Source organism: Trachymyrmex cornetzi, unplaced genomic scaffold, assembly GCF_001594075.2.
Source record: "Trachymyrmex cornetzi isolate Tcor2-1 unplaced genomic scaffold, Tcor1.1 scaffold743, whole genome shotgun sequence".
Classification (NCBI taxonomy): Eukaryota; Metazoa; Arthropoda; class Insecta; order Hymenoptera; family Formicidae; genus Trachymyrmex; species Trachymyrmex cornetzi.
The window spans coordinates 279,758-306,593 of NW_017300074.1; the positions used below are offsets into that span (position 1 = coordinate 279,758).

The 26,836-nt window shown below is 40.7% G+C and overlaps 1 protein-coding gene across 10 annotated transcripts in view; it reads left to right on the top strand.

Moving 5' to 3' along the window:
- Window positions 1–26,836, top strand: part of LOC108767979 (protein turtle) — a 269,485-nt gene that overhangs the window by 221,300 nt on the left and 21,349 nt on the right. For 9 of the 10 annotated variants that reach the window (XM_018518147.1, XM_018518138.1, XM_018518146.1 and 6 more), the window contains 2 exons: window positions 17,273–17,498; window positions 20,699–20,977. In XM_018518147.1, the coding sequence (XP_018373649.1) occupies window positions 17,273–17,498; window positions 20,699–20,977 (505 nt within the window). Of the gene's footprint in view, window positions 1–17,266; window positions 17,499–20,698; window positions 20,978–26,836 lie in introns of all 10 variants that reach the window. The other variant, XM_018518144.1, reaches the window with a different exon arrangement.

Here is a 26,836-nt window from a genome sequence, read left to right on the forward strand (position 1 = left end):
TCGAGAGTGCGGACACGATTCTACAAGGATTAGCAGCGAACAGCGATACATGCACCGGCGGTGCCTTCACGTGGCGCTACGTACCGTGCGAGCGCACTTCCGACGTCGGATCGATATGATAGAAATTAATCGCGAGTATAATCGTGTCGTTGCCCTGACGGTTACCGCATATCGAACGTAATAAATGCACGCGACTCCACAAGCGAACCTCACGCTCAGAGGACCGCGTAACGCAGCGGATGGACGTTTTATTCGACGCTATTGTACCTGCACCGAATTCCGGCCGCAACTATAGCTTAATTTAATCAAACGTCCATTGATCAATAATCGGTACGTTTGTAATCGACATGGATTCGTATAAAGGGATAGAAACCGCAATGTTCCCTTTTAACGTAATATTCTGGAATGCGTTGCCTGTATATAAAATAAAATATACTCAGAGCTGAGCACGTGTATTTGAAATACTTTTATTTGGAAAACAATATTTGTAAGACCATTGTATTTTGTATTTCAAATACTAAGATTGATTAATCAATTTTATTATTTGAATTACAAAAATATATTTATAGTTCAAAAAACTTTTAATCTTTTGATTTTAGATATAAAACACGTAATATTTTTATGTACTCCGCTGAAATACAAAATACAAAATACATGTCTAGCCCTGAATATTGTGTTAAATCAGAATAAAAGTATATAAATAAGTATCACTTGCATGGAAAATAAGGATCATATTAATTAAACATCAATCAAACGTTAATCAAATGTCAATTGATCAATAATCGCTATACGTTTTGTAATCGACGTGGATTCGTATAAAGGGATGGGAACCGCAATATTTCCTTTTAACGTAATATTCTTGAAATATGTTGTCTGTGTATAAGATAAAATATACTCAGGGCTGAGCACGTATTTGAAATACTGTTATTTGAAAAACAGTATTTGTAAGCCCATTCTATTTTGTATTTTATATTTCAAATACTAAGATTGACAAAATCAATTTTATTATTTGAATTACAAAATATATTTACAGTTAAAAAAACTTTTAATCTTTCGATTTTAGATATAAAATAAATACGTAATACTTTCTCATGTATTCCGCTGAAATACAAAATACACTTATCGCAAATATTGTGTTTTAAATAAAAGTATTTTAAAGACATATTCAGCTCTGAATATTGCATTAAATCAGAATGAAAATATATATAAATAAGTATCACTTGCATGAAAAGTAAGGATCATATTAATTAAACATCAATCAAACGTCAATTAAACGTTAATCAAATGTCGATTGATCAATAATCGCTACACGTTTGTAATCGACGTGAATTCGTATAAAGGGAACCACAACGTTTCTCCTTTTAACGTAATATTCTTGAAATACATTGCTTATGTATAAAATAGAATACTTGCGATAAATAAAAAATGAAAAAATATGATAAATTAATTATCATGTGCATGTAAAATAAGGATGATTAATCAAACGTCAATCAAACGTTGAACATTTGCAATTGACATGAATTAATAAGATGCTGGTATAAAAAACAGAACACGATAAGAGCAATGTTTCCTTTTAACGTAATGTTTTTGAATATATTACCTGTGTACAAAATAAAATGTAGTTACGATAAATCAGAAATGAAAAAATATGTAAATAAGTATCATTTGCATGAAAAATAAGGATCGTATCGTAAAGAAGTATACGTCGACGAACTAGGGATCAAAGGAATATGAGGCTAATCTCATTTCGAGTGTCTATATCTTTGCGAGAAAAAAGAGGCGATCTTCGTTTATATTACAGAAAAATTCCAGACCTTTCCACCTCATCCCAACACGTCCAATCGTCCCAGCAATTTTTCTATTAGCATTAATTACCGTGTTCTGGCAAATCACTTCGGAGAGGCGCGAGCCGGTCGAGGTCAGTTCTCGTATATAGCCGTCCTTTTTACCGTCCCTCGGAAAATGCTTTTAAAAGCGAGAGATTTCCAACGGCGAAACGATGCGCCCCGGCCATTTCCATTTCCAGACGACGACTCGCAGCGATGAGGTGGTAGCGGGAGGAGCGAGGAGCGAGGAGCGAGGAGGAGGACGCGAGTAGGGGGTTGGCACACAGCGGAGGGCTGTTTTCTTTTTTACGCGCGGCATCGTTGGAATCTCGCATAAATCACGCGAGAAACCCGGGGCTTTTGAGCCACCCTCCTTCACGGTCTCGACCATCCGCCCCTCTCACGATTCGAACCCCTCCGGTGCCAACCTCTCCCTCTTTTCCCCAGGTCGCTTTTGCCACCCCCTGCTTTCCTCCCCCTGTCTATGGCGCTGCGGCTGACAACTAATTTCTCTTCCCGTCTGACTTTTTGCATCCCCGCGCTCGTCCATGGCGCGAAACTAGCTCCTCACGTTTTCCCCCGGATACTATTTTTTTTCCTATGCAGGCGATGCACCTCCTGGGTTGCAATGAGCCTCGATTGCAATTACCGGCGATAATTAAAAAGGCTACGATTCATAATTAAGAGACTCGAAAAAATTCTTAATGAAAAGGCGAGATACCCTTCACAGAGCTTTCCGTTCGCAGAATCGTGTCTTTGTCTCGCAAAAGTACCTTCTACCGCGGAATATCTGGGTGAAAGAAATTTTTCCCACGAATATATTATTATTGTAGAGACACGAGAGAGGAACGTGCTTCTCGATGAGATATTTTCACTTAGGGATCATATTTATTGGCACCGGACCAACCTTGAAACCAATTTTGGAACCTGCAGCGCCGAGTGAATCAAACAGGATCATTTATCATGCGTATCCATGTTATTGTTTGCTTTTCCGCGAAGCAAATAAATTTAGTACACCGTGAAATGCGTGGTAGTGTCGATGCTCGATGGTACACGTTACCCGCGCGCGTCCATCGTACGAATAGGAGAGGCGAGCACGGGGGCCTTCGGCGCTGCCGGCATCCACTAACCGATTCGATGAATGAAGAAAAAGCACTCTCGTAAATTGCGGCGGCACATTCCTCCGTATCGCACCTGCGATTCGGTACCCGGTACAGAGAGAAACATCGATGTTTTACCTCGACTCGCTTCGTCCGAAACCGCAGAGACTCCCCTCTCGATCTTCGAAATTTATTTGCACGTCAATAAATCCGGCGAAAATATGTGTAAAAGTCGTACGTCCTGGGGGTAGTTTCACGGTGGCTTTTTTTACGGGCGCGATTCAAGTCGAAGGAGCGAGATACGAAAACGCGCATTTTATTCGCCGCCTTTGATGGCTTTTCGAATCGCACACGGACGAGTCCGCGAAACGAATTCGCATTAAAGATCACGTCAACATTCGTGCACGCGTTTGCAGACCTATACTTGCATAGTGCTACTCTATCGCAATGCGGAAGGGAAATGCAGATTGTCGCAACCGTGACTAACGTTTCCGACTCTCGCGCTTTTCCATTCTTTTATTTCACGTCGCTCCTTTTTATCCGTTTTCGCTTTTAGCTACTCCGCGTATGCGCAAGAAGAGTCCCCTCTGATTAAATTACCTCAAGATAAATAACGTTGAACCCACATGTGTCGGGCGTAAATTATATCAAAAGAGTCATGTTGAATGAAAGAAGCTAAAAATATAATTGCGATGGACTTTTTTCGAATGCAATTCCAGGGTAGAATTTGCACGCGAAGAAAGAATATTGTACGGTTTGTTTGATCCATAATATGGACTCTCACGAGCGTTAACTTCAGATATCTTTCGTTTGGTTTCACTGTAAGCGCGGTTAAAAAAACGGTCCCTGTCTCTTAAGCTATCAGCGGAAAGCAAGAAAATTAAAAAAAAAAGAGAGAGAGAGAAAAAGGAAACTACGTTGAAATTATTTTTCCTCGTTTAAAGTCGGAGGGTGAGAGTTTTCGTACTCGTCCCTCGTAAAGGCCATTCTGCAAGAGCCGCGCTGTACGTGCTAATACAAACGTGCAATTTGCATACGCGACAATTTGCATTTATGCCCGGCCCCCGCTAACTGGTTCGGCCGCGAGCGAGATAAAAAGGAGAGGGACGCGCGAATTCCCCGGGCCGAAGTACCGAAGTGGAGAAACGAAATTTCGCCAGGGTGCGTGTTCGTCCGCCTCACATTTTGTTAGTCCGGCCGTGGCCGCGCCGGGCTAAAACTTACGCGTACGCAACGCGCGTTTATTCCATGGCACTCCCACGATACAGCATCCGTGTGGCATCCCTTATGAGATTACGCGGCGCACCGCCAACACACGTGGAAAATTTATGCGCGTTTTCAACAGTGGCGGGTGGCGAGGGGGTGGTTGCCATTGTCGCCTCCGTTGGGAAGTTAGCCCTCCCCCCCCCCTTCCCCATGGACCTCCTGGGAGGACAAATCTTGCAGAAGGTTACCGGGTCTTGTTTCGCGCGAATATATTGAGGTAGACACAAAAGTACACGGTACTATGTGATAATGAACGCGGTTCAAAACCATTATTCCACGTAGTCATTAATTAATACGAAAGAGAGAAAAAAAAAAGAATATCCCTGTAGAAGTTATTCAAAGAGGCATTCAAAAGCGCGCTTCACATAATTGAATTAACTCTCGTTCGGGTAAAATACTCGCATTGTCTTTCCGTCTAGCGACGCGTGCGAGATATTCGATCGATAATCGCATAATACTGCGAATTAGTAACATGTGGCGTAATTTATCTCGAATTATGCGCGAGAAATTACAATTCTCGAACAATTATTCATATTCGATTATTTCAATTATTTATGAATATCTACGTTTCTCCCCCATGCCGCGGGTAATGCAGTTACCTGCGGGGGAAGAGCAATCATTTTCTGCTATGGAGAGGCGCGCAATAATATCGAATAATTCTTCGACTGTAGCGCGAGCTTTTAAATGTTTTTGCAACGTTACCATTCATCGAGACATGGGCCCTCCAATGGAATTACGGCAGCATCGCGCAAATGTAAGTGGAGAATGCAAATTAATGCGCGCACTTCGCGGCGAGAATGCTGTGACTCCTATTGTTTCGCTCTCCACCCACCCTCGTGCTCTTCCCGTCGCTCTACCACTGTTTCTTTTACTCTTAACGAGCACTCTCCGTTAAGGGACGTATGTTTATCCATAAAGCCAGCCGGTAAATGTGCTCGTTCGCTAATATATTCGGGATATCTTTGAGCGGGAGATCGAGAGAAACAAGAAGAGAGAGGAAAAGAGAAAAGCGGGTGGGAAAAGCGGGCGGCATTAAATTTGTAAGAAAGGGTAAAGGGTCGGATGGGCATAATGGAGGCTTTCCCTTTTGTTTCCCCGCGTACTTCTATTTTGAAAGAAAAGTGCCGCGAGTGGCACTGGATGAGGGAGGAATGCTGGTTGACGACGGTGAGTGGATGGTGGATATATCTCGTCGCGAATGGAAAAGTAGGAAGGGAGCACGACGTAATTTAATGAAACAAATGGAGACACGAGTCAACTGCGCAAACACTGGAAGGAGAGACGGGATGAATGGAGGACGAAGGGAGAAAGGGAGAAGCGTGGACTGGCGGAGAACAAGCGAGATGGCGGAAGCTGAGATAGGGAGAGAGCGAGATTGGGGCACGGCGCGCGCGATGGCAGAGAAAGACAGAGCGAAAGAGAAATAGAGTGAGAGAGAGAGAGAAAGAGCGAAAGACGTAGGAACGTGTTTGTGCGCGAGAAAGAGAAATAGAGTCTTCCCGCAATTCAATTTCACTGGCGCTTCCACTCGGGAGGCATTCACCTCTGGTGGAGGGAACCCTCTCGCCGTCGCATTCAACTCCCCCGCGACCCCTGCGTTAGGAACCTCTCTGAGGTCTCGGAAAGTTACCCGCAACCTGGCAGATCTCCCTCCCGAATTTCGGCTGAATATTATCCACATCGTAGACAAGAGCGTCGTCGTTTCTTCCTCCTTCCTTCTTCTCTCAGACAGCAAGGTGAAACCTCGACGCTCCGCGACTATCCATTTCTTTTCCCTCTTATTCCGTCGACGAACGTAAGCCACGAAGGTAATTATTTTTCTATTCTCTCTCTTCCCCGGTATAAACACGAGACCGAGGCAAGCGCAGTCCTCTTACGAGGATTTTTCTGACGGTCGATTTAAGCCTCTTGAACTTTTTTTTATAATCAGACCCCAAGTATCGTACATCTCTTGTAACGTTATACTAATTATATTTTTTTAATGATATCTTTTAGGTTAACTCAATTTAAATTAATAACGCACAAGAACTTTGCAAAAGAAAAAAAATACTGGCGTTTCATTAATTATATTTTTCTTTTGTCGGTGTCGCATTCAAACGCGATCTTCAAAAATGTGCCGAAGTATCAAGCATAAGAAAGGACCCCGCACTAATGTTATGTAAAATAGATCCCAGTCGAATTGGCTGAAATTTTATTATACTGTAGATCACGATGTCCTGATCAAAAGTCCTCATGGGCACAAGGTCCAAAAATGGACAGTTTTCGAGATATTGAATGTCAGATATTGGAAATGGCTAAATTCCAACATTTGATTTCTAATATCTCGAAAACTATCCATTTTTGGACCTCCTGCCTATGAGGACTTTTGATCAGAACATCATTATCTACATTATAGTAAAATTTCAGCCAATTCGATTGAGATCCATTTTACATAAGATTAATGCGGGGTCCCTTATTCCGCAACGGTAACATCGCAATTTGCAATTGCACCGGGCGTTTCGTCGCACCGCAAAGGGATGCAGAACGACACTGTCATGCAGTACAGGCGACACTTTATCGCGGCCGATGCAGGCGAATCCGCATGGGGTTAGGAGGTCTACATACATAATGCAGAATGTGTACGGAGGTCAAGCTGAACTACTCAACTATGTCAGGGTTACCGTTCCTCCCTCGCGGTCGATCCCCTACGTGCGGTTTCGAGCACCCCAACCCTCTGTCTCTCGTCACAATTCGCTCCTCTCTTAACTACTTACTCTTTCACTGTTCGGTTTCTCGTTATCCCTGTTAATTAGCGACTCCGTTTTTCCTTTTTCGACATTGTTAGTATTAATGTAAACCTCGACGCGGAATAGCAACTAACGAGATAATTAGTGTCCGCGAAATCCCAATTCTGCTAGAGGAGGTGAGAGTGGAGATGGTCAAAATTGCGATTAGAATCCTTAGTAATTTTCGTTAGGCAAGCGGAAAATAAACGCTTCGGAGTAACATTCGCGGCTCGAATATAAATGAGTCGTAACGAGAAAGAGAATAATTCTAGTAGTAGTAGAGTAGTATATACGATGGTCGCGAGCTAATCTTTTTAATAACGTTATTTTTAATAACAAAAGTGTGGGGGAATTGCGGTATACGCAACTCTTTACTTAAGGAAACTTTGCTTACATAGGTAAACGAGTAGAGACAAGATGAGCGTTAAACAGATGTAATGCATCTACGTATGAAGCAGAAAACTTCAAATTAAATGCAGAAGCATCAAATTCCAGTATCTCTGGCTACTCTAATCAAATTTCGCGCAAGTCTCGTGAGTACATTTCGTATAACATGACGAAAGAGCGTTCAGCGATGGAGTTACGTAGAAACCATCCTCGTATTTCTGTAAAATTAGATGCGCGGGAGTCAGCTCAACCACACGAGAGACCATAAGGCCCAGAGACTTCAGTTATGATTTCTGAGTTAAACAATCCGTGGTACGCACCAGCCATTAAGATCCTTATTATCCCGCGTAAACGGCCCGCAGAATCGAGAGATGGAATTGTACATCGTGCCATGATAGAGAAACACGCGCACGCAAGTACGTGCGTTTGCTCATCTTCAACACTTACACATGACGACCGCAGATACACTATCCGCGCCCGTGGTATTTTCGTTCATGGGATATATACGAGAGGGGATTTCACGGCAAAGATAAACAGCCGTTCGAGTGTTTGCTCTGCCGAGACAATTTTCTTGCTACTGACGTGACTATGGAAAGTGGCGTAAGATGCCTATCCCGTCACCCCTTCAACGTCATCTACCCTTCGCTCTGGAAATTCAATGAGCCTATCCAAGGACTCGGCGATTTTACGAACGGCACACTTTCTGCCAGACATGTCACTGCTGTTTATCGTGAGGAGAGGCTCGTAAGAAGCTGTCGGTTGTCACGCGAATAGACTAATAGACCTATACGTATGTGCGACCTGCTAGCTCGTAGATACTTATCGGTCAATCTCGAAAGTGGCCTACGAAATAGAAGGTTAAATATCTGTTAAAGAAATAAGCGAATGATAGCGAACAAAGAAAAAGAAAAAAAATAGAGAAGAAATATTTAATTTTTTTTACTATTATTTATATTGTTGTTAACTTTTAGAGGGAGTTTATTTTTTAAGTTGAGTCCTTGAGTAGGATATATGTTATATAATTCATTATTTAATTGTGTATTCTTTACTTCAAAATATAATATTGTTTTAGCACGATTATAGTGGCTCTCTTATAAACGTTAAATAAATAATGTGATGAACCAAATTCAGTATATAGTGATGAAAGACACGCAAATATCTACACTGCAGTAAAATTAGTTAAATCCTGGATTAAGTCAGTCCGCGTTAAGTTAATCGCACCTTAACAGGGGTCAAGACTCCAGAGGCTAACTTTCAGGTCCGCCGATTCCCCATCGGAAGGCAGAGTTTCACAAGAAGGATACATAATTCATACGAATGCAGCGTTGAAATTGGATTCAGTTAAAGAGTCGCATTGCGTCATAATACCCCACGCCACGCCAATTGCGAGGCGCACAAAGCCGCGCACGATACTTCCCAAGTTGCTCGGCCACCGTTGCTGCACGTCCTTTAATTTGCAATTTGCGATCCCGAGCGCGAGGAGTCCAAACACGAAGGTAGCTTCGCGCTACGACGTTGGCAGCTTACGGCAGAACAGGTGCTACCTCCCCGGGGAATTAGTTCTCACCGAGGACGGGGTGGACTCGATTGCCATTTCCCAAAAGTGATATCCAGTTCCGTAAGTTTCTCTCCAGCAGGGCGACCGAACTTGCTGCGTAAAGCAAGCGAGTTCCATAAAGTACTGGGGCTACCGATTGCCATACCTTCCACTTCTGCTGTTCCCCGCCCAAACCTTTCTATCCAAATAAACTCGTGAAAATGGCATCGACTTCTACAGCGCGCCGCTCTGAAAGAGCTCAAGGGCTCGCCCATACTTGTTTGCGAAGTATTAATGAGCTGCTCTCGTTCCAAATTCGAAGCAGCCCCGTGGCGTTTCGTAGTTTTATAAAATCACGGCTCTCGATTAGAAGAACGAACTCCGTTTTAACCCATAACCACAGGTTGTTATAACGTTGGCTTGTATAAATTGACCTAATTGGATGTTGACGCGGAGTATGCAAATTGGTCGCGAGTACAAATATTGATTGTTTGTCCTAATGAAGCAGCGACGCAGAGTGGCGAAAGCATTTGAGAATTAAAACCTGCGTGGTATCGATAAATATACACGAAAGCAGGGAAAAAAATATAATTCAGATTTTTACGTAGAGAAGCATTTTAATAAAAAGTTTCTAACACGTTCTTGGAGGAAATAGAGTATGGAAAAATGTAAACGTAATATTATACTACACTTCAGGAAATTCAAATATCGTTCGATATCAAACTAGCAGAAGTGGCACCGCATGGAAGGAGAGTGAGAATGTATCTACTTTAAGATCACACCAAGTAGATCGAACTCTACCAGAACAAAGTTTTAGAAACTTTTACGTAAACCAAAAGAGTTCGATTAAATATTGATGTAAATATCGGGTAAAGTATCGTAGCTAAGCGTTGTTCACTCAAAACAATTAGATGAAACAAGTATCGTCTCGCGAAAGTGTTTTAACGAAGAATTCTTGGATATTACTTTACATGACTCCGTTGTGACGTTTAACAAACTTCCTTCTTAAAGGCATCACTCAGAAGTTGGATAAATTAATTTCCTAATACAGGTATATATGAGACGTCAACGTAGCAACATTAGCTCATACTCACAAATTTTTCCACACGCATTTTACCGATATATAATTTACAAAATTTTGAATTGTGCACTGAATAGAATATTAACCTATAGAGAACGAGGGTCTATTAAAAAAATTTTAGTTTTTCCTTGAATAAAATTTATTATAATACATTATTTCATTGTATTTTTTGCCTCAAAATATGATACTGTTTCAGCGTCACTACAATGACCGTCCTGAAAAAGTTAAATGAAATATGAAATTATGATATGTTGATTTCTATGCAAACTTATATCTGTTCGGGCAACTCTTGAACAACGAATAAAACACAAATGTTTTCGTGTCGATGGAAAATATCGCGGTATCTGTACTGCATTCAGAAGAATATTCTATCGACTGGCTGGCGACAGAACGAATCGCGTGAAACAAGGCTATTGCGAGTTCTTAGCTTCCTATCCTTTACTTCGCATCTTTGCTAAACAAGTTCGTGAAAATGGTATTGACTTTCAAGAAGTTTCCCGGTGAAGCACTAGTCGGTCGTTGCCCTTGTCGCTTCTTGGGAATATTAATAAACTTCTTTCATGATAGAAAGTGCAAAGCAGTGGAAAGTACTTCGTAAAGCACCAGAACACTCCGTACATTAAAATCGTATTAATAAAATAGTGCTTCATGAATAATGTAATTGTCAACGTTATCTATCACTATCATGCAGCTATACATTTGTTGTATCGTGGTTCTCTTCTAGTATCAAAGAGGTGTAAGAAATAATGCATTCGAGCGAAGTATTCAAACAGAATGCCAACGTTTTTCAATTAAAAACGATTTACTCAGCCTGTATATTTTAACTTTGTAAAAAGAATCGATAGAAACTTCCCTGAATCGATTCACAGGAATATATCGTGTTTCTTCATGAAGTCCCTTCACCTTTGCGCCAGTTAGAGTTCGCGGAAATGATATCGATCTCTAATAACATTTCCGTAGAAACTCACCTGCTACTTAGTGGTCCCCTGAAATATTCATTAACTGCTGCAAAGACGTAGAATTCGCAATTCTACCGTAGCTTTAGTCGAACTATTATTAGTCGGTAATAGTCCGATAAAATAGGGATGATAAATTCGATTCTATGAAAACCAAATCGAATTTCAAGCACAATCGGCGGACGCTCATGAATTTTCATGCAGATAGCTTAAGTCGGCACGTCGATACATTGCATAATAATCGGCGTCACTGAAATTGCAGTATAAGGGTCGCAACCGCAATACCGCAGTTTGTAATATAATAATAACATTGAGTATATCAATAATTCAATTGAATATAAATCTAAAGCTTACATCCACTAATCCTCATATCAGCCAAGCCGCAGTATATATTTCCGCATAATAACCGGCATTATCAATAAAATCTAATATTGAAAACGTTAATACGCACGTCTACTTTACCACAGGGGAGCAAATTAAATTGTCAATGCAGCTTTACAAATCCAGATCGATCGACGTGTGGCGGGCTCGGTGGCGGTGCTATGCTATTTCGAGAACCAACCCTTCATTAACATTTAATTCATTCGGCTAGCCTCGGGTTCGGCTCGATCTCCGGAGGATACGGCAACTACCTTAAATATCAACCCTGCACGTCGGTTATAGCGCGACTAGCCTCGTCCGATGTCGCTCGGGGGATGAATTATCAAAATTTCCGCAATAAGTTCCGCAGCCGAGCGCCGGATGACCCGAGCGATTGTGTGATATATCGTGATATACGCATAAGGAACAAGAGTGCCCGCAGCCCACACATGATTCTCGTTCACTTGTTGTGGAACTGTTTTATTTGTCATCCATTTATGCGCCATTACGTAGCAGTGTTATATCCTGAATTATTGAGTTCAATTTTCCGAGGATTGCTTCGGCTGACTAAATTTTTTATTGGGATGCATTGAAAAATGGTTTTCGCCGGTTTTAATTGATTTATCTGCTCGTTTGTACGAAAAAGGTAATTTGCGTTTTCGCAACAAATGTCGCGTCGCGCACGCAATCTATTACAATAAATACATACCTATCATCTATTCTGTACGAATATTTCGGTGGAGCTAGTCAGCGAAACTTTTGTTAAATTGTTCGATACGACGCGTGTTTGACGAAGTACTTTGATCAGGGATGGAAACGAACACGGGATATGTTTATAGTGCAAAGGTAATAAGACAAACGAAGTTACGACCGCATTTGTAGTTTATCGATACTTCGTTTCCCGCGCATGCGGACATTCCACGGGGATTGAATTATCGATACACGTCGCCTGACACGTTGACTATCGGGAAGGAGGTGGCACCTCATTCTCCTTTTTTCAATAAAGCGACTTTATCGGCCAGATAAATATTATTAGCCAATAAGTACATGCTGTCGTACTCGATACCTCGGTACCTCATCACACGGTGTACAGTGCTTCCGTTACTCGCTCTTTAAAAATCTTATAACCGAAAGTTACATTCTTTTTATTTTAATAAAAAAAAAAGTAACAAAAGTATTCTTCGCTCTGATATAAAAAAAATTACATTAGACACAATATGGTAATTTTGAAAATGTACGTGTGCTATTTTCACAATCTCCATGCCATAAAAGCGATCCTACATTCGCTGCAAAAAAATACAATACCTACGATATGTTACGTCTCATCATTCAGAAATTGGGATCTGAGCTATGTAAACACGAGTCCGTCCACGTCACATTTCATCGACGAGAGAGAGAGAGGGGGGGGGGGGGGAGATAGATAGATAGATAGATAAATAGATAGATAAAGCGTTTATTGATGTTCTAAGGCAAGCCCTCTAAGAACATAGAAGAAAATGTAATTTTTAATACATATTAACAGTATAATCGTAACAAAGAATTTGTGTCAGGGTATTCAACGAGAAAATAGAATGTCGCGGTAGCATTACAAATTACTAAAATTAAAATTACATATTACAAATTACAAGTACAAATATTACAAAGGTACACATTACAAAAATTACTGATATTGCTAGAATTGCAGAAATACAAGAATTCTGACTGAAGTACAAAGTTATGAACGAGAAGTGTGTGTTCGCAAGTATGACCGACATGATGAAGAGGGAGAGGGAAAGAGAAAGAGAGAACAGGCGGAGTTACATGAATAAAATGCCAGGAATGAAAAATAAAACGAAGGCGAGTGACCCACATGACTGTCGCGCATACGTGTAAACACGGGGCGCCGGCATGGCACTCGTGCGAAAGGGAACGACTTATTTTCACTGAAAGCCTCGTCCAACGGCAGTTTGGATGTGTGCAACCCTGATGGAGAAATCTTTGTTTTTTTTTTTCTTTGATCCCCCTTCGCGCCCGCTTCCACTATTCGCCGTACCTCGCGATCCGGCGTCCCGCGCGCTAAGAAAAGGACGAGAAAATAGGTCCCGCACTCCTCCAGAGTGCCATTCAGTGCTGTAATTTATTCCAGTTTCATGAATCCCCTTTTGCAACTCCCCTCGCCGCCCCGCGTCCCGTCGTCCTTTTCACTTCTGCCGTTCTTTATCAGAGGCTGCTCCGCGCCCGTTAATCCGAGTTACCTCCCTTTCTCGGCTTTTCTTTCTACACCGTCTATAACCAACCCCCCCATCGTCCTTCTCCTCCCTTCGTCGCGAACGCTGCCCTGCGCGTGCTCTCTAATTTATCTTGTCAAGCTTTCATTTCGTCCATTACGGACTTCTTTCAAGCTGCAAGTACTTGTTGCACAGGTACGATTGATATTATGAATTCCGCGTTACTCTCTCTAAAAGTATGCCGCTGAGAAAAAGTAGATGCGCCAAGATCTTTCAGCGCAAAATATCATTGTCGTCGTTGTCGTCGCGGGAAGTTGACAGGAGTGAAGTCCGACGATCTCTTTCTTAGGTCTCTTAGCAAGCGTGTAAATCTAAATCGATATTCCGGCACCAGCCGGTACATCGTGCAATAACTCTCGGCTTCGTAATATCGAGCATGCCACCGCGGCACGCTCTACGCGCCACCCGGGGAGAATAATATTGAAATCACACGAGGTTGCACGTCGTCGTCATCACCGTCGGGGTCGTCGCCGTCGGTAGTCGTCGCTGCCGCAAGTAGGCCAACAGCTCGAAATAGAAACCGTCAACTGGGGCAGTCAATGCTCAACGTAAGACACCATTCGTTCGCGACTTTTCCGCACAGAGACTTTTCCACGAGACGTACACACGTACTTTCATTCCTCTCTTTTTTTCATTTTATCTTTCTTTTTTTTTTCCGAGGAAGAAAGATTGCCGTCCATCAAACGTCGGGATATCACCGCGTTGCCCCATGTGCCAAACGCGGCGATCTACGTCTCCAAAAGCTATTTTCCGCTGCAGCGACGAATGTCCGTCGGTGACGGCGGGATTTATGCGGGACCAAGACTTACGATTCTGTCGACCGCTACGCCGTTCCACGCTAGTGGTTTACGTGCTTCGCAAACCGCATTCAGCGTGATCGTCGTTATCGTGGAGCCCTTTGCGAATCGATCGCAAGACGCGATCTAATCAATTTACGTCACTGGAACTTCGTTAGCGACGGTAAAATTTTACTGCGCTGAGAGTTTCCACCTTCGGAAATTTTATCTCTACTCACCGATGAGTATACTCCAAATCCAAATGTGTAATATTTCACGTATATATTATATGATTTACTTTTTTCTCGCATTTCAACGAAGAAATAGTTTTGGTTTTAATGCGGATCTCAGTATGTGACGTATAAAGAAGAGTAGTTTTACTTTCAATATTAATTGTTCATGTATTCAATTTGTTTCCACATTATTAATTTATTTTAAATTATAATTTTGCTGAAAAAAATAGTGTAGTTGAAATGTTCCGTGTATTGTATATTAATGAATAAGTAGTTTTAATCCCTTCTTGACGTTTTAGTAAACTAGTTTTAACCTTTGATCTAATTATTTGTATTTAATGTTTCTATCATTGCAATTCCGAGCTAGATAAAATTGATATTGTTGTATGTAATTTAGTTTCTTGTGCAAAAATAGCACTATATTATATGTTTAAATGTGTAAATCCACTTTTATATGCAGTATAGCGAATTATTTTTACAGGGAAAACTAAATCATTTATATATATATAAAGTCACTTATGACACACTTAGATATGCGGCGCAGCTATCAATCAAACCCAAGATCATTGAGCCTTGTTACATCAAAATCGTCGCAATTTTGTCATTAACTACCGCACGTAACGAAATGCCGGCATATGAGACACAATTCACGGCTCGTGATTGAAGATCTAATTAAATCTGTGCTACCTCTCCGTATTAAATATCGTGTACACATAAACATGAAAAGGAAGGGAGATGGCGACTTTATTTCGTTGGATCTCTCGCGCATCGTTGTACGGATTAAATGTCTTGAAGCAAATGCATTAATACGAGCGATAACGCAGCGGATTTTAATGCAGGCGTTTACATGGGCCGTTTTAGCTCCGGAGGCTCGCTCAAATATACGTGCTTACCAGCAGTTTTAGCATCCGGCTTAACAGGACGTAATTTTCCGCAACGGCAACGTAATGACGCGTATATAAAACGACACTAACCCCGTACGCTCATCATATCGTTCATATATTCTCTTTATGATGAGACGACATCGCTAAACTCATACTGCTAAAAATAAACGATAATGCGCGGTCTCCTCGTAACCTAAATTGTGATTAGGACTCGAAGGAAATATTTAGAATTACGCTTTCAGCTTTAGTGATTGCCTAATTCTCATTTCTATGAGATTAACTTTGTAGATTAACTTTAAATCTCAGCCAACTTATTCCTTATTTTTTTCTAGTTCTAAGAGTTAGAGAGAAACCAAGTTGAACGTACTCTCTAAAACTTTTCGAGTGAGTCTCACTCTGAAGAGTGAAATCTCACTCTTACAGATTGAAAATTGAGCTACTCTTTTTCAGGACTGGCAATTTTCGCTCTTTAAAATGAGATTCCATTCCAAACAATTTAGGGAATAGATTAAAGTTAATCTATAATAGTGGAAACAAACATAAGATGATATCGATATTAATGCAATTTATATTTTCGTTAAAGTTATGGATATTGCTAAGCAATTTATCTTTCTCTCTGCATGGCTAAAGTCTTTGTAAAACTTTAGAAATAAAACAATATCACGCTTTATTTCTGTGTATTAATTTCTTTGTATGTTCGAAATATAAACACTTTGCACATATTCATCCCTTGAGAAGTGCCGATGATCACTAACATTTAAATATAAATAATCCAGTGATATATGTATATAACATCATTCATATTATACCTTTCAATGATTATTATTGGACGCTTATCATATTTTCATTAACGTAATTTATTTAATGTCTTTTGAAAATCAAAAGCACGATTGCACTGTCTGCTGTATCTCTTATCGCACGTCGAGTGCGCTCACTTGCAAAGGCTACCGAACAATTGTTCCTGCACATTCTTGCACCTTCTCTGCTATCTTTCAGAAGCACTGCGAATCTCTATTCTCGTTCTATTACGTAAATAATATCGCGGAAACTTTTAATTAGCGATTCATTTCCTCAAAGTTGAACTTCGACACTTCGAATTGCTCACCGTCGCTCTTACCGCATTTTCGTTTCCTACGAAGAAAAAAGTGCATGAGTATCTAAAACAATTAATGCATGCACATCTGACATGTATTGAGTATACGCAAAAATCATTCAATCTTTTACGACGTCATCCATATGCAATCATATCGAAACGTTTTTTCAAAATGCGCGGACACGTGGAGACGTCGTGATCGCCTGTTGTTCTCATTTCACGTCTTGCCTCCCTTGCGTGAGGAGCAAGCGACCCCCAGGCGTTCGAGGATAACGCCCGTGGATCGTTTCACTCGTCAGACATGCTGCATCCTTTGTCTCATCATTTATCATCTCATGATTTACGGCCGGTGCGAGTGAGTAACGAGGTTTGATCGCGCGTGTAGAAGGAAGGTCCCTGAATAATAGAGTACATCCTGACCCGCCCCGTTAGCGATATTAAAACTTCATTTCGGTCACCTTGCAAAAATGATGAAATCATTAGAAAAGGTTTCTCGGATCCCCTTTCGAGATAAAAGTTTCACAACATAACGTGAATGTCTTTTCTCAGTCGTACACGTGAATGCCGCGACTGAGATCTGAAATATTCTCAAGCGAGTGTCCGATATGAGTTATTAAATTCCTCCCTAATGAATTTCTTTCACGATTTTAAATAAAATTAGACAAATGCTCGCACCGGCTTTATACTCGTTCGTTACGATCCCTCGTTTATGTTGAGTGTTGGTGTTGGTGCAAGGGGCAGGAGACACCGATATACATATGGTACGAGTCGTATCCGACCCACAGTGGCGAAGGATACGAGGGTCGTGTCTCGAGGGTGAGCGAGAATTCACCGTACGGCCAGGCCAGCCTCAATCTGACGAATATCCGCGAGAGTGATCAAGGATGGTACAAGTGCAAGGTCGTCTTCCTCAACAGGTCGCCCAACAGTCACAAGAACGGTACCTGGTTTCATCTAGACGTCCACGGTAAGTAGTCTCAATTTTCACGTATTTTCTAGTTCAAACAATTGCGAATGCAACTCGCGACAGCAAGTGTCTTTAATATTCAGGATTAACATAAAACGCGGGACGATGTAATCTCTTCTTGACACATTTGAGTTAGCATCGCTGTGAAATGAGCAGTGGAAAGTACAAATGAAAAGTTACTTTCATGTTATATGGAACTTGATGAAAAAAAGAACTTGGTATTCACGTAAAGTTGTCTGCTAGTAATAAAAGTTATATCCACTATGTGCTAAACGCGCTCTTAGCCGGAGCTTTTATGTCCAGCTTATATAACATGAAATTACGTTATTTCTGCTTCGAATAGCCTCGTTAATATCACTTTGAACTTAAGAAGATTTTACGACTTCGGCTAATGCAGTTTTATAACACTTGCAAGAAGTTAACCGCGTAAGTTAGGGCCACGTTTGAATAATTCGGTGAATTTGCAAGTTTTCATAATTTGTTGGAAAAGAGATGTATATAATATACGAAAAATGTATCTTCACACATTTTATATATAATTATATATTATTTTATTATTACATTAATCTTAACAATATTTTACTAATATTGTTAATATTTTTAACGAAGTTAATAATATGAGTTACGTATGTTTCTCTATTTCATTTATTACTAATAATAATTTTATTACAATAAATTAAATTAATAATATTTGTGGTTCCAAGAATAAATCCAATACCTATATGAGCCACGGTTGGTGGTGCGTAAATTATGTATTCATAACATGATATAATTCGCAACTAATTGGGATGTACTTATTAAATTAAAGTAAATGTAAATATTTCGACTCTGAATTTGAGTCCTTGTCAGTACGGAAGTCAAGTATGAACCACTAATCATTCATACTTGACTTCCACATTGAAAAGGACTCAAATTCAAAGACGAAATGTTTGCGTTTACTTTAATTTTGTTTGATAAATACATTCCAATTAGTTGCAAATTATATCTTATCATGTTATGAATACATAATTTATGCATTACCACCGCGAAGGCCCACATACGTATTTTATTTGTACTGGATTTATTCTTGGAGTCACAAAAATGCTACTAATTTATTTAAATAAAATTAGTAAAAATAAAACATATAGAAAAACATATGTCAAGCATTTTGTTTGTGCTAATTTTATTACTTGTCTCTCGAGCATAAAATTTTCTAAATTTACTTGTATTTAAGTAAGAATACGTGTGTATATATTAACGTTTGATAATGAAAACTGATCTCATCGAGAAACACGCATCGATCAGGGGAAAGAAACGCGTTCGCGTATTGTTGGAGACACATAAAATTTCGGAATATCCTCCTTTTGCACTTGGTTAAACACATCAACTAGTATAGTACACGAAAGTATTCCTTTTTCTGTCGCCCGCGTTCCTTCTCATCCCAACCGCGTCTTCGAGCTTACCTCGTCGACGTGACTTCCTGTCAAGAGAGGGAAAGCACGTGGATCATAAAAGACGCTTCAGAAAGAACCACCGCCACCATCGCCACTGCTGTCGGTTCTCCGATGCGTCTCGATGCGAATTGTACATTCAGCAAACACTGTGCAACCACGCCCCGTCGTGCTCCCGTTCCCCGGCGTTCCCGAAGTTCGCGCGTCGTGGAAGAAGTTATGTTTCTTGCTTACTCAGCGCGCAGTTCGAACTTACATCTTCTTCCGGAGTTCTTCGCCGTGCCCTTCATCGCCCTTCGACGAAATCTCCCGAGGAACGACGTCCCTGCTTACGGTGAATAAAATGGAAAGGAAGATCGCAAAAAGATTGTGTTACTGGACGAGAAAAGGGACAGAGAGGAAGAAAAAAAATGAAGAAAAGCGATGGGAGAAAGAAGGAAGAAACTTATTGCCACGTTTTGCTCGGCTATAAACGACGAAGGGCTGGAGGGAAGAGAAACATTTAGATGGCTCGAGAAGGATGTGTTGCGTTGTTCTCCCTTTTTTCCTCATCACACCTCATCCACCCTTTTCCCCGTCAGTCTGCTCCGCTTATTCCCTATTTTCTCTGTTCGCAGCTTTTGTTCTCTGTCAAGCTTTCGGTCACACTCGACAATAACAACAACGAAGGCGACGACGACGGCAATGACGACAGATCCGCAAACGGCATCAAAGGGAAAAATACTTGAGGCATCCAGAAGGCGCTTAAGATTCCTTTATACTTTGTAGCCGGCTCCATTCGGTCGCTTGCTCGCGTTAAAGTCATAAACCGTCGCATCCCATCGTGTCACTTCACTCCCCTTTTTCTTTTTCCGCTTTCCTCATCTCCGGCGCTACTGTATCTTCCGCGAAGCGTCGCTCTCGAAATTAAAATTCCTCGTCTTCGAATAACGACGGAGCAAGCAGACGGTGCATAGTAGCGGACAATATCCTGGAAAAACAGAAAACAGAGAAAGAGAGCAGCTCCGAATGGCAACAATTTGAAAGAAACTCTACGTGAAGCTTCTGCAGAAATATTTACTTGAGCCCTTTCCGATTCTATCGGATTTCTTGCGCGTACGTCATTAAAATTTTTCCAATGGAACAATTTTGTCTTGCGGAAGAAAGGGAATATCGCTCGGAGGATGGTTTTCTTAACCATTACGCCGTGAAAAATTTGCATTATTTCAATCACCCGTTTTTCCTCGTTTTCCATTCTCGACCGCTCCCGTATTCCCTCGTCCGAAATTGTCGATCTTATACGGTACGTCTTAAAACGAGAGAAAACACTCTTTTGCGTCATCGTTCGGCCGCGAACGAACGGACAGCGACGAACCATTGTGATTTCTCCAGGATGAAAAGAGGACAGGCGATAAAAACGCGGACGGAACTTCTCGAGGAACATTTTCTAAACGTCCACCTCCTCTGGTCGGACTTGATTGTTCTTCTAACGTCATTTACCCGCGGCCATTTTCTGTCGTGAAAGTGCCAAGCGTCGTCGTCCTCACTTACAAAAAGATAAACGGCTTACATTTTTTTTTGCAAAGCTTCGTTCTGCGAGAACTACGTTACTGGGGTCGTGAAAATAATCGAGAATACAGGAGAATGATTTTATTAGAGTTGTATATTATAGAGATCAGGTCGGTTTGCACCGCGCTCTGTAGAGTTCACATTGTAGTCATACAACGCGATAAGATATAGTTCTATTGAATCATATCTAATCATTTGAAATTTCACCTCTATTGTTCGCAGCGCCACCCAGATTCAGCATAACGCCGGATGATATGATATATGTGAATCTGGGCGATGCGATAATACTCAACTGCCAGGCTGAGGGTACTCCGACACCAGAGATCCTTTGGTACAAGGACGCGAATCCGGTTGAGCCCAACGGCCGAGACGTCGGGATATTCAACGACGGCACGGAACTCAGGCTCTCGACGATCAAGAACGACGATATCGGTGATTACACCTGCATCGCCAGGAACGGGGAGGGCCAGATCAGCCACACTGCGCGCGTCATCATCGCCGGTGAGACTTTTCATTCAGCTTTTGTTAGAATGTTAGGAAAATCCTCGCGGGACTGCAATTTCGTCGCGAAGTTGAGCAATAAATTATCCGTTCGGGAGCAGCGAAAGACACGATTACGTTCGACAGCAACCGAGCCTTATCGAGTGTGAGAGATAAAACTTTTTTAATTTAAGTCTTACTGTCAGTCAGAAATATATTTGCCCGACGAAGATCTGGAAATAGAGCGCCAGGCACGAGGGTGGGTGTTGCGAGATTATGAAAATTTCCATGTTTTTTAAATAAGTTTAAACTTATGATGATGAAACCGCGTAATGTAATAAATAAATTTGCATAATTATCCATGTACCCGTGCGCTTCGATAATGATAATTTCTTTTTCTTTATTATATTTTTAACTTCTTGAAAATATTTTCGTCAGAAGTCACGTATTCGACGCATTCTCATTTAGAAGATCTCTAATTCCTGAAAAATTCCTCTCAAAATTCCCGACGTGATTTTATCAACGCGAGTCACGAGTGGCGTCTATCCCGTGGTTTTGCAGCGGCGAATAACAATTGCTTTTTTCCGTCGGCCCCGGTAATATCTCGCGGAAAACGTTAACATGCACGCTATTAAGTATTACTGGCTGACAGCAGCGTGTTACTAGTCACTGCAGTGCGGCCGCTTAATCCACTCGGTCCGGTGGCTGCGACAAAAACCATCATAGTAGTTTTCGTTTTAGAGTCTCGTGTTAAACGAGCGAACGATACCGCAGTTCACGCACGGTGTGACTATTGAGATAATTAATCCTTAATATACCTACACGATTGAGTCATTCGTGTCCTGCGTAACAAAACCTGGAACACGAACGATCCATCGTGTGTTATAGTAAAGGACAGAAATATTATCGTGTATACCAAGGGTTAAAGAATCGTCCGGCCGTGGCGTTTGCTTGTTCTTCAGAGTTGACGGGAAACATAAAAAGTCCATCCCAGTTGCTCCTAGAAATATCTTAATCAATCACCTGTCCGTCGCAACTGCCGATTTGATCGCTATACGCGAATACTTACTGACTCGGGAAGATGGGATCACGTCTAGATTGTCAGCCTATTAAGTGCTTGTTTTGTTCTGGCAATTAAATGCCTATTTTTCATAGCCATAAGTTAGATACATAATTAAAATATAATTAAGGAATATTTCATAAAAGTTTCGCCTCTATCCGGCGAAGGAAAGGGATGGGATTCGAGAGCGCCTAGGTATATAACGCCAGTAAACTAATTAAAGAAGAAGATACTTTGTACCGAAGCTAATAAGAAGGCGAGTCTTTTTAACTTTGTTTTTATCGAACATAAATATAAAGTCGATTGATTAGTTTGCCGACAACTGCGGCGTACTTTCTTAAAACTAATTTAATATGAAACGCGCGATGTATATATGTGTATGTATATATATATATATATAAAAGTATATATATTTATATATGCTTATATATAGTAAGCGCGCTTTAATATACTTCCGAAAATTGCCTCGACATGGCAGCGCGATTAATTATCCGCGATCGGCACCCGAAGAGAATAATGCAAAATACGGCTGCCTGCCAGGCCGATAATTAATAAACAGCAAACTGCCGTAGTAATTATCGAACGCGCCGTTATCAGAAACAGATATCCCTCGGTAATCAGCGATCAGCTGAACACCGGTAATGCAATTCCAATAACCTGCATGCTAGAAAATATCTTAAACCGAGCGCGGTTGGCTCTCTCTTCGCTAGTTTTGTTATTTATCGATCGGTCTGTGTGTGTGTATCTAAGCTGTTCTCTTTCTCTCACACACATACACGCACGCATACACACACATTCTCCTACTTCAATTTTGCTTGATGCGCAATCGAAAACGAATTCTCACGGGCAGGTAGCTCTCAGTCGATCGCGTCTTCGCAATACATTCGATAAATTTGACGTACTCCACGCAAGCTTCAAACGGAATAACAAACGGCCCTCTCTCAAACGATTTCGCAAAAGTTTTCATAGTCATCTCATGGGAGATACGTGGAGATCTGAAATATCATTTCCGGACTGCAAAGTCCACCCTTGATTTTGAAGTATCAAAACGCTCGTAAAACTGACCGATGCATTTTACAACATACAGATTCTGAACAGCGCGCTTCCAGCTTGCATTAATTGCGACTACTTTGACGTCAAGTATTTGAAAGATACGATAAGTCTGATAAATACGTCTTTGCTTCCAACAAGCTAATGCGCATAAAATGAAACAATTAAAGATTTACGCGTAGATCTTATTATCTCCGGTTTAATTAACTTGATCCATCGTGCTTCTCGTTTCTTTGCAAGTGCTTCGCTCTTGACGTCCATTATGAAGAGGATTTTCACCGTGCGGCATGATGTAATTTAATCGAAAAGAGTATACAATAATCCCGGTTTAATTTGCGTTTAATTAGATCTTTATCCGCAACATCCGTAATAGTCTTATAAACAGTAGATTTCTTTGAACACTAGAAGTATAATACCTACCGAGCGGTCATTATTGACCGTTTTTATTTTTAAATTAATATTATATTTCTTACATAAAAGTTAGGAAATTTTTCGATTCTTTTCAGTAATTATGCCTTTTATACTGATGAAACATTTCGTTTTTTATTATTTTCTTTATTTTTATAATAATTTATTTGCTTGGTCTTTCACTATTAAATACTAAAGGAGCAATGATAATTCATTCTTTTGAGTTAAATATAACGTTTTATTATATTTTTAATTTCCATGTGCGTCAAAATGTAAATAAATCCATTTCTGATTAATTTCAAAATAGACATTGTCCATTAACGTATGATTTAATAAATAATAAACTAAATTTAATACATTTTCATAAATTAAATTACTTAAAATAACATTAATAAAAACAAGCTCGTGTTAATTACAATTAATGTAACAAATAGGACAAGAATTTGAAACCAATAAAATTTGATGTCAAAAATTATGTACTTTATTAGACCATGAACAAAATTAACATTGAAAAACCGATCGTTACAGAAATAAGTGCAGAATCCTTCATCAGCGATATAAAAGAATCATTACAAATCTTTCAAAAAATAATTCGACATGAAACATAACTGAAATATAAAGGCAAATATAACTCCTCTCTTACCCATTTCAAATTACGAGTCAAGAGAACGTATCCAGGCTAATTCGACACACAAGTTGTTTTAGTGAAATTAATGACGATCTATAGAGTAATGACGAGAGATCTATAGAAATGATTAAAAATAACTCAAATTGGATATAATTTGACATTATAGATTTATCAGCGTTTTAGCGAGTAAGTAATATTGGCACTTCTAGTGTTCAGAAAATGATACCCGATATCGTGTGGTTTGGATCTCTGTTCGTATAACAAAAAGTCTATAATACAAGAAAAAGAAAGAGAGATAGAGAGAGAGAGAGAAAGAGACTTCCATTGCGGTTTCGATCGATGATTCCTTCCCCTCGTATCAGATGACTCAGATAATCGTGTGTACGGACAGGTGTTTGCCGTTCTACGTCATAGCTTCGCGATCAAGCTCAGAAAAAGATAAGGGAAGTCGCAATCTCACCCGTGTACGATCGTACGACCGTTCCAGCGTCCGTTTCTCCCTGGGGAACGGAAACGTTTACCCGCGATCGAAGGCGCGGGAATGCTGATGCATCCATAAAGCGCAGACACGACATACGTATGGGACGTATAGTGCAACGTTTCTCCCCCGTAAATTTTACGAACCGATACATTTACTCATATCGATACGTTCAGCTCTCCGTGATAAAACTCGCGTTAGGTAAAGTGGTTACAGCGAGCTTCCGGGCGTCGCTCGTTCCGCCGACCAATTAAGGCTATTCCCGTGCCGAGGAAGGGAGGGAGGGTTAAAAGGCGATTTGTCTTGTTTTTCCAACAGCCAACAGCCACTTTTCGCATCCGACCCGCCTTCTTGTTCCATTTCGCTTTTCCTCCATTCCCTTTTTTTTTCCAACGCCATCGCGCCATCGTCCGTTCTTGCTCCGCAACCACTGCAAATTTGTAAGCCGCGCCAACGGCAAGCCACCGCCACTGGGACATCCGTCTTCATCATCGTATTGTCTTACCGTCTCGCGCGCCTTTTGTTTTCACCCTCGTTCACAGGCTCGGCAGCGAGATGGTTATTTAATAGATTGAGAAATGGCGCGGATGTCGCTGGCTAGACAAGACGGCAAGATCGTAAAATTCGCTCGCGCGCGGAGAATAAAATTAGATGAACGCTCATACCAGAAGCCATTATAGCGATAGCCGCTAAAGGATGAACAATATGAGAACAAACTGTACATTGAATTACATTTCTTCCATGCATTTTTTATTTCATTTGCTGCAAATCTCCAAGTGTACAATAAATGTCTCGTATGTGATCTAGTGTTCCGTGTAAAATATTACACGTTTAAATATGTAAATCTATTTTTGTGGTATAATTATTTTTACGTCGAAAACTAAATCATACATGAAGACACTTACTACGCACACTTGGATTTGCAATATTTTATTTCAGAATTATTAAAACGTCGATAAAAATAAATGGAAGCAAAAAGAGAGCAAAATTACTGCACGTAGATGAAAATAAAAAAAAAATCGCATTTATCTTTTCCATTCTAGAAAAAGGTGGGACACGTGTATTTCATATGATATAAACATAATAGCGCATTTCGCCAAGTTAAACGAAGTAGAGCGTTTAAAGAGGACGAGAGTACGCCGGAAAGTAAACATTACAAAAATAAATCATTCTAAAATTTATTCTGCATCTCGACTGCTGCTCCATTTGCTGAACTACCCTTCACGCTCGTATCCTTCGCGCTTCTCGTGGTACCACGTATTTGCAATGTGCAACGTGATGTAGCGCGACGCTACACCATCATAGCTGTGTACTTGGCATGAGAGAGAGCCCCTTCCCCCTCCTCCCCCCCCTCTCTCCATCCCTCTGAATTTCATTGCCCCGGTTTGTCAAGATTTTCGTCTGGTTGGCAAACGTTGGAATTTGTCACCGTGACACTTCTCGCATCGAGAATGCGATGAAGCCACGGGTATAAATGCAACGTAGTCGGTGATGTAGCAGCACGGTGCGACAGTAGTTTAATAAACATTTTGCAAAAGTGTTTACGTAGTCTCTCACGATACAAAAAGGGGTACCAAGGGTGGCGTCCGAAGCCTTCGTAAATATCGACCGTACATCGGTGGGAATTGCTGATCCAAGTTGGTAAAAACAACGTCGTTAACGATCGCGCGTTAATGTGCACTACGCGTGCAACTTTATGGCAACTGCACGCTCGGATGCGTGATTCTACGAGCGACTCGGAATTCCATTGCCCTCATTTGCTCCGAACTTTACAAACTTTCTCCACCCTTTCCGCAAAGTATCCTTCTCGTGCGCCTGCATGACGTAGCATATATCATCGTTGGCGCGCGAATAATTAAAATATATTCTGTTGATCGCGCCGCATATCACCCGCCGCGCGAAAATGAAGAACAAAACTCGCATAGGATAATAGAACGATGGGACAATTATGAGAAGAGAAAGCTTCCAAAGGATCTCTGAAGTTAGCACATTTTTCATTTTTGGTTTTTTTGATAGAAAAAAAATGCGGAATATTTTTTATTTTTATGTTGTGATGCAATCTCTCTCTACTTCACGTTGCTTTAAAGCATTCTTTGATTGATCAGTTCGTAAAGTTCTTTTTTCTGATTGGTCAAACATTTACAGCGTTAAGTGGATTAAATTCTGTAGAATGAAAAGTGCTGCTGCAATTATACGTAATTATTTTGTTTAAGAAAAGAACATAAAATCCATGCAAGTTCTTTAAAAAACATTTTA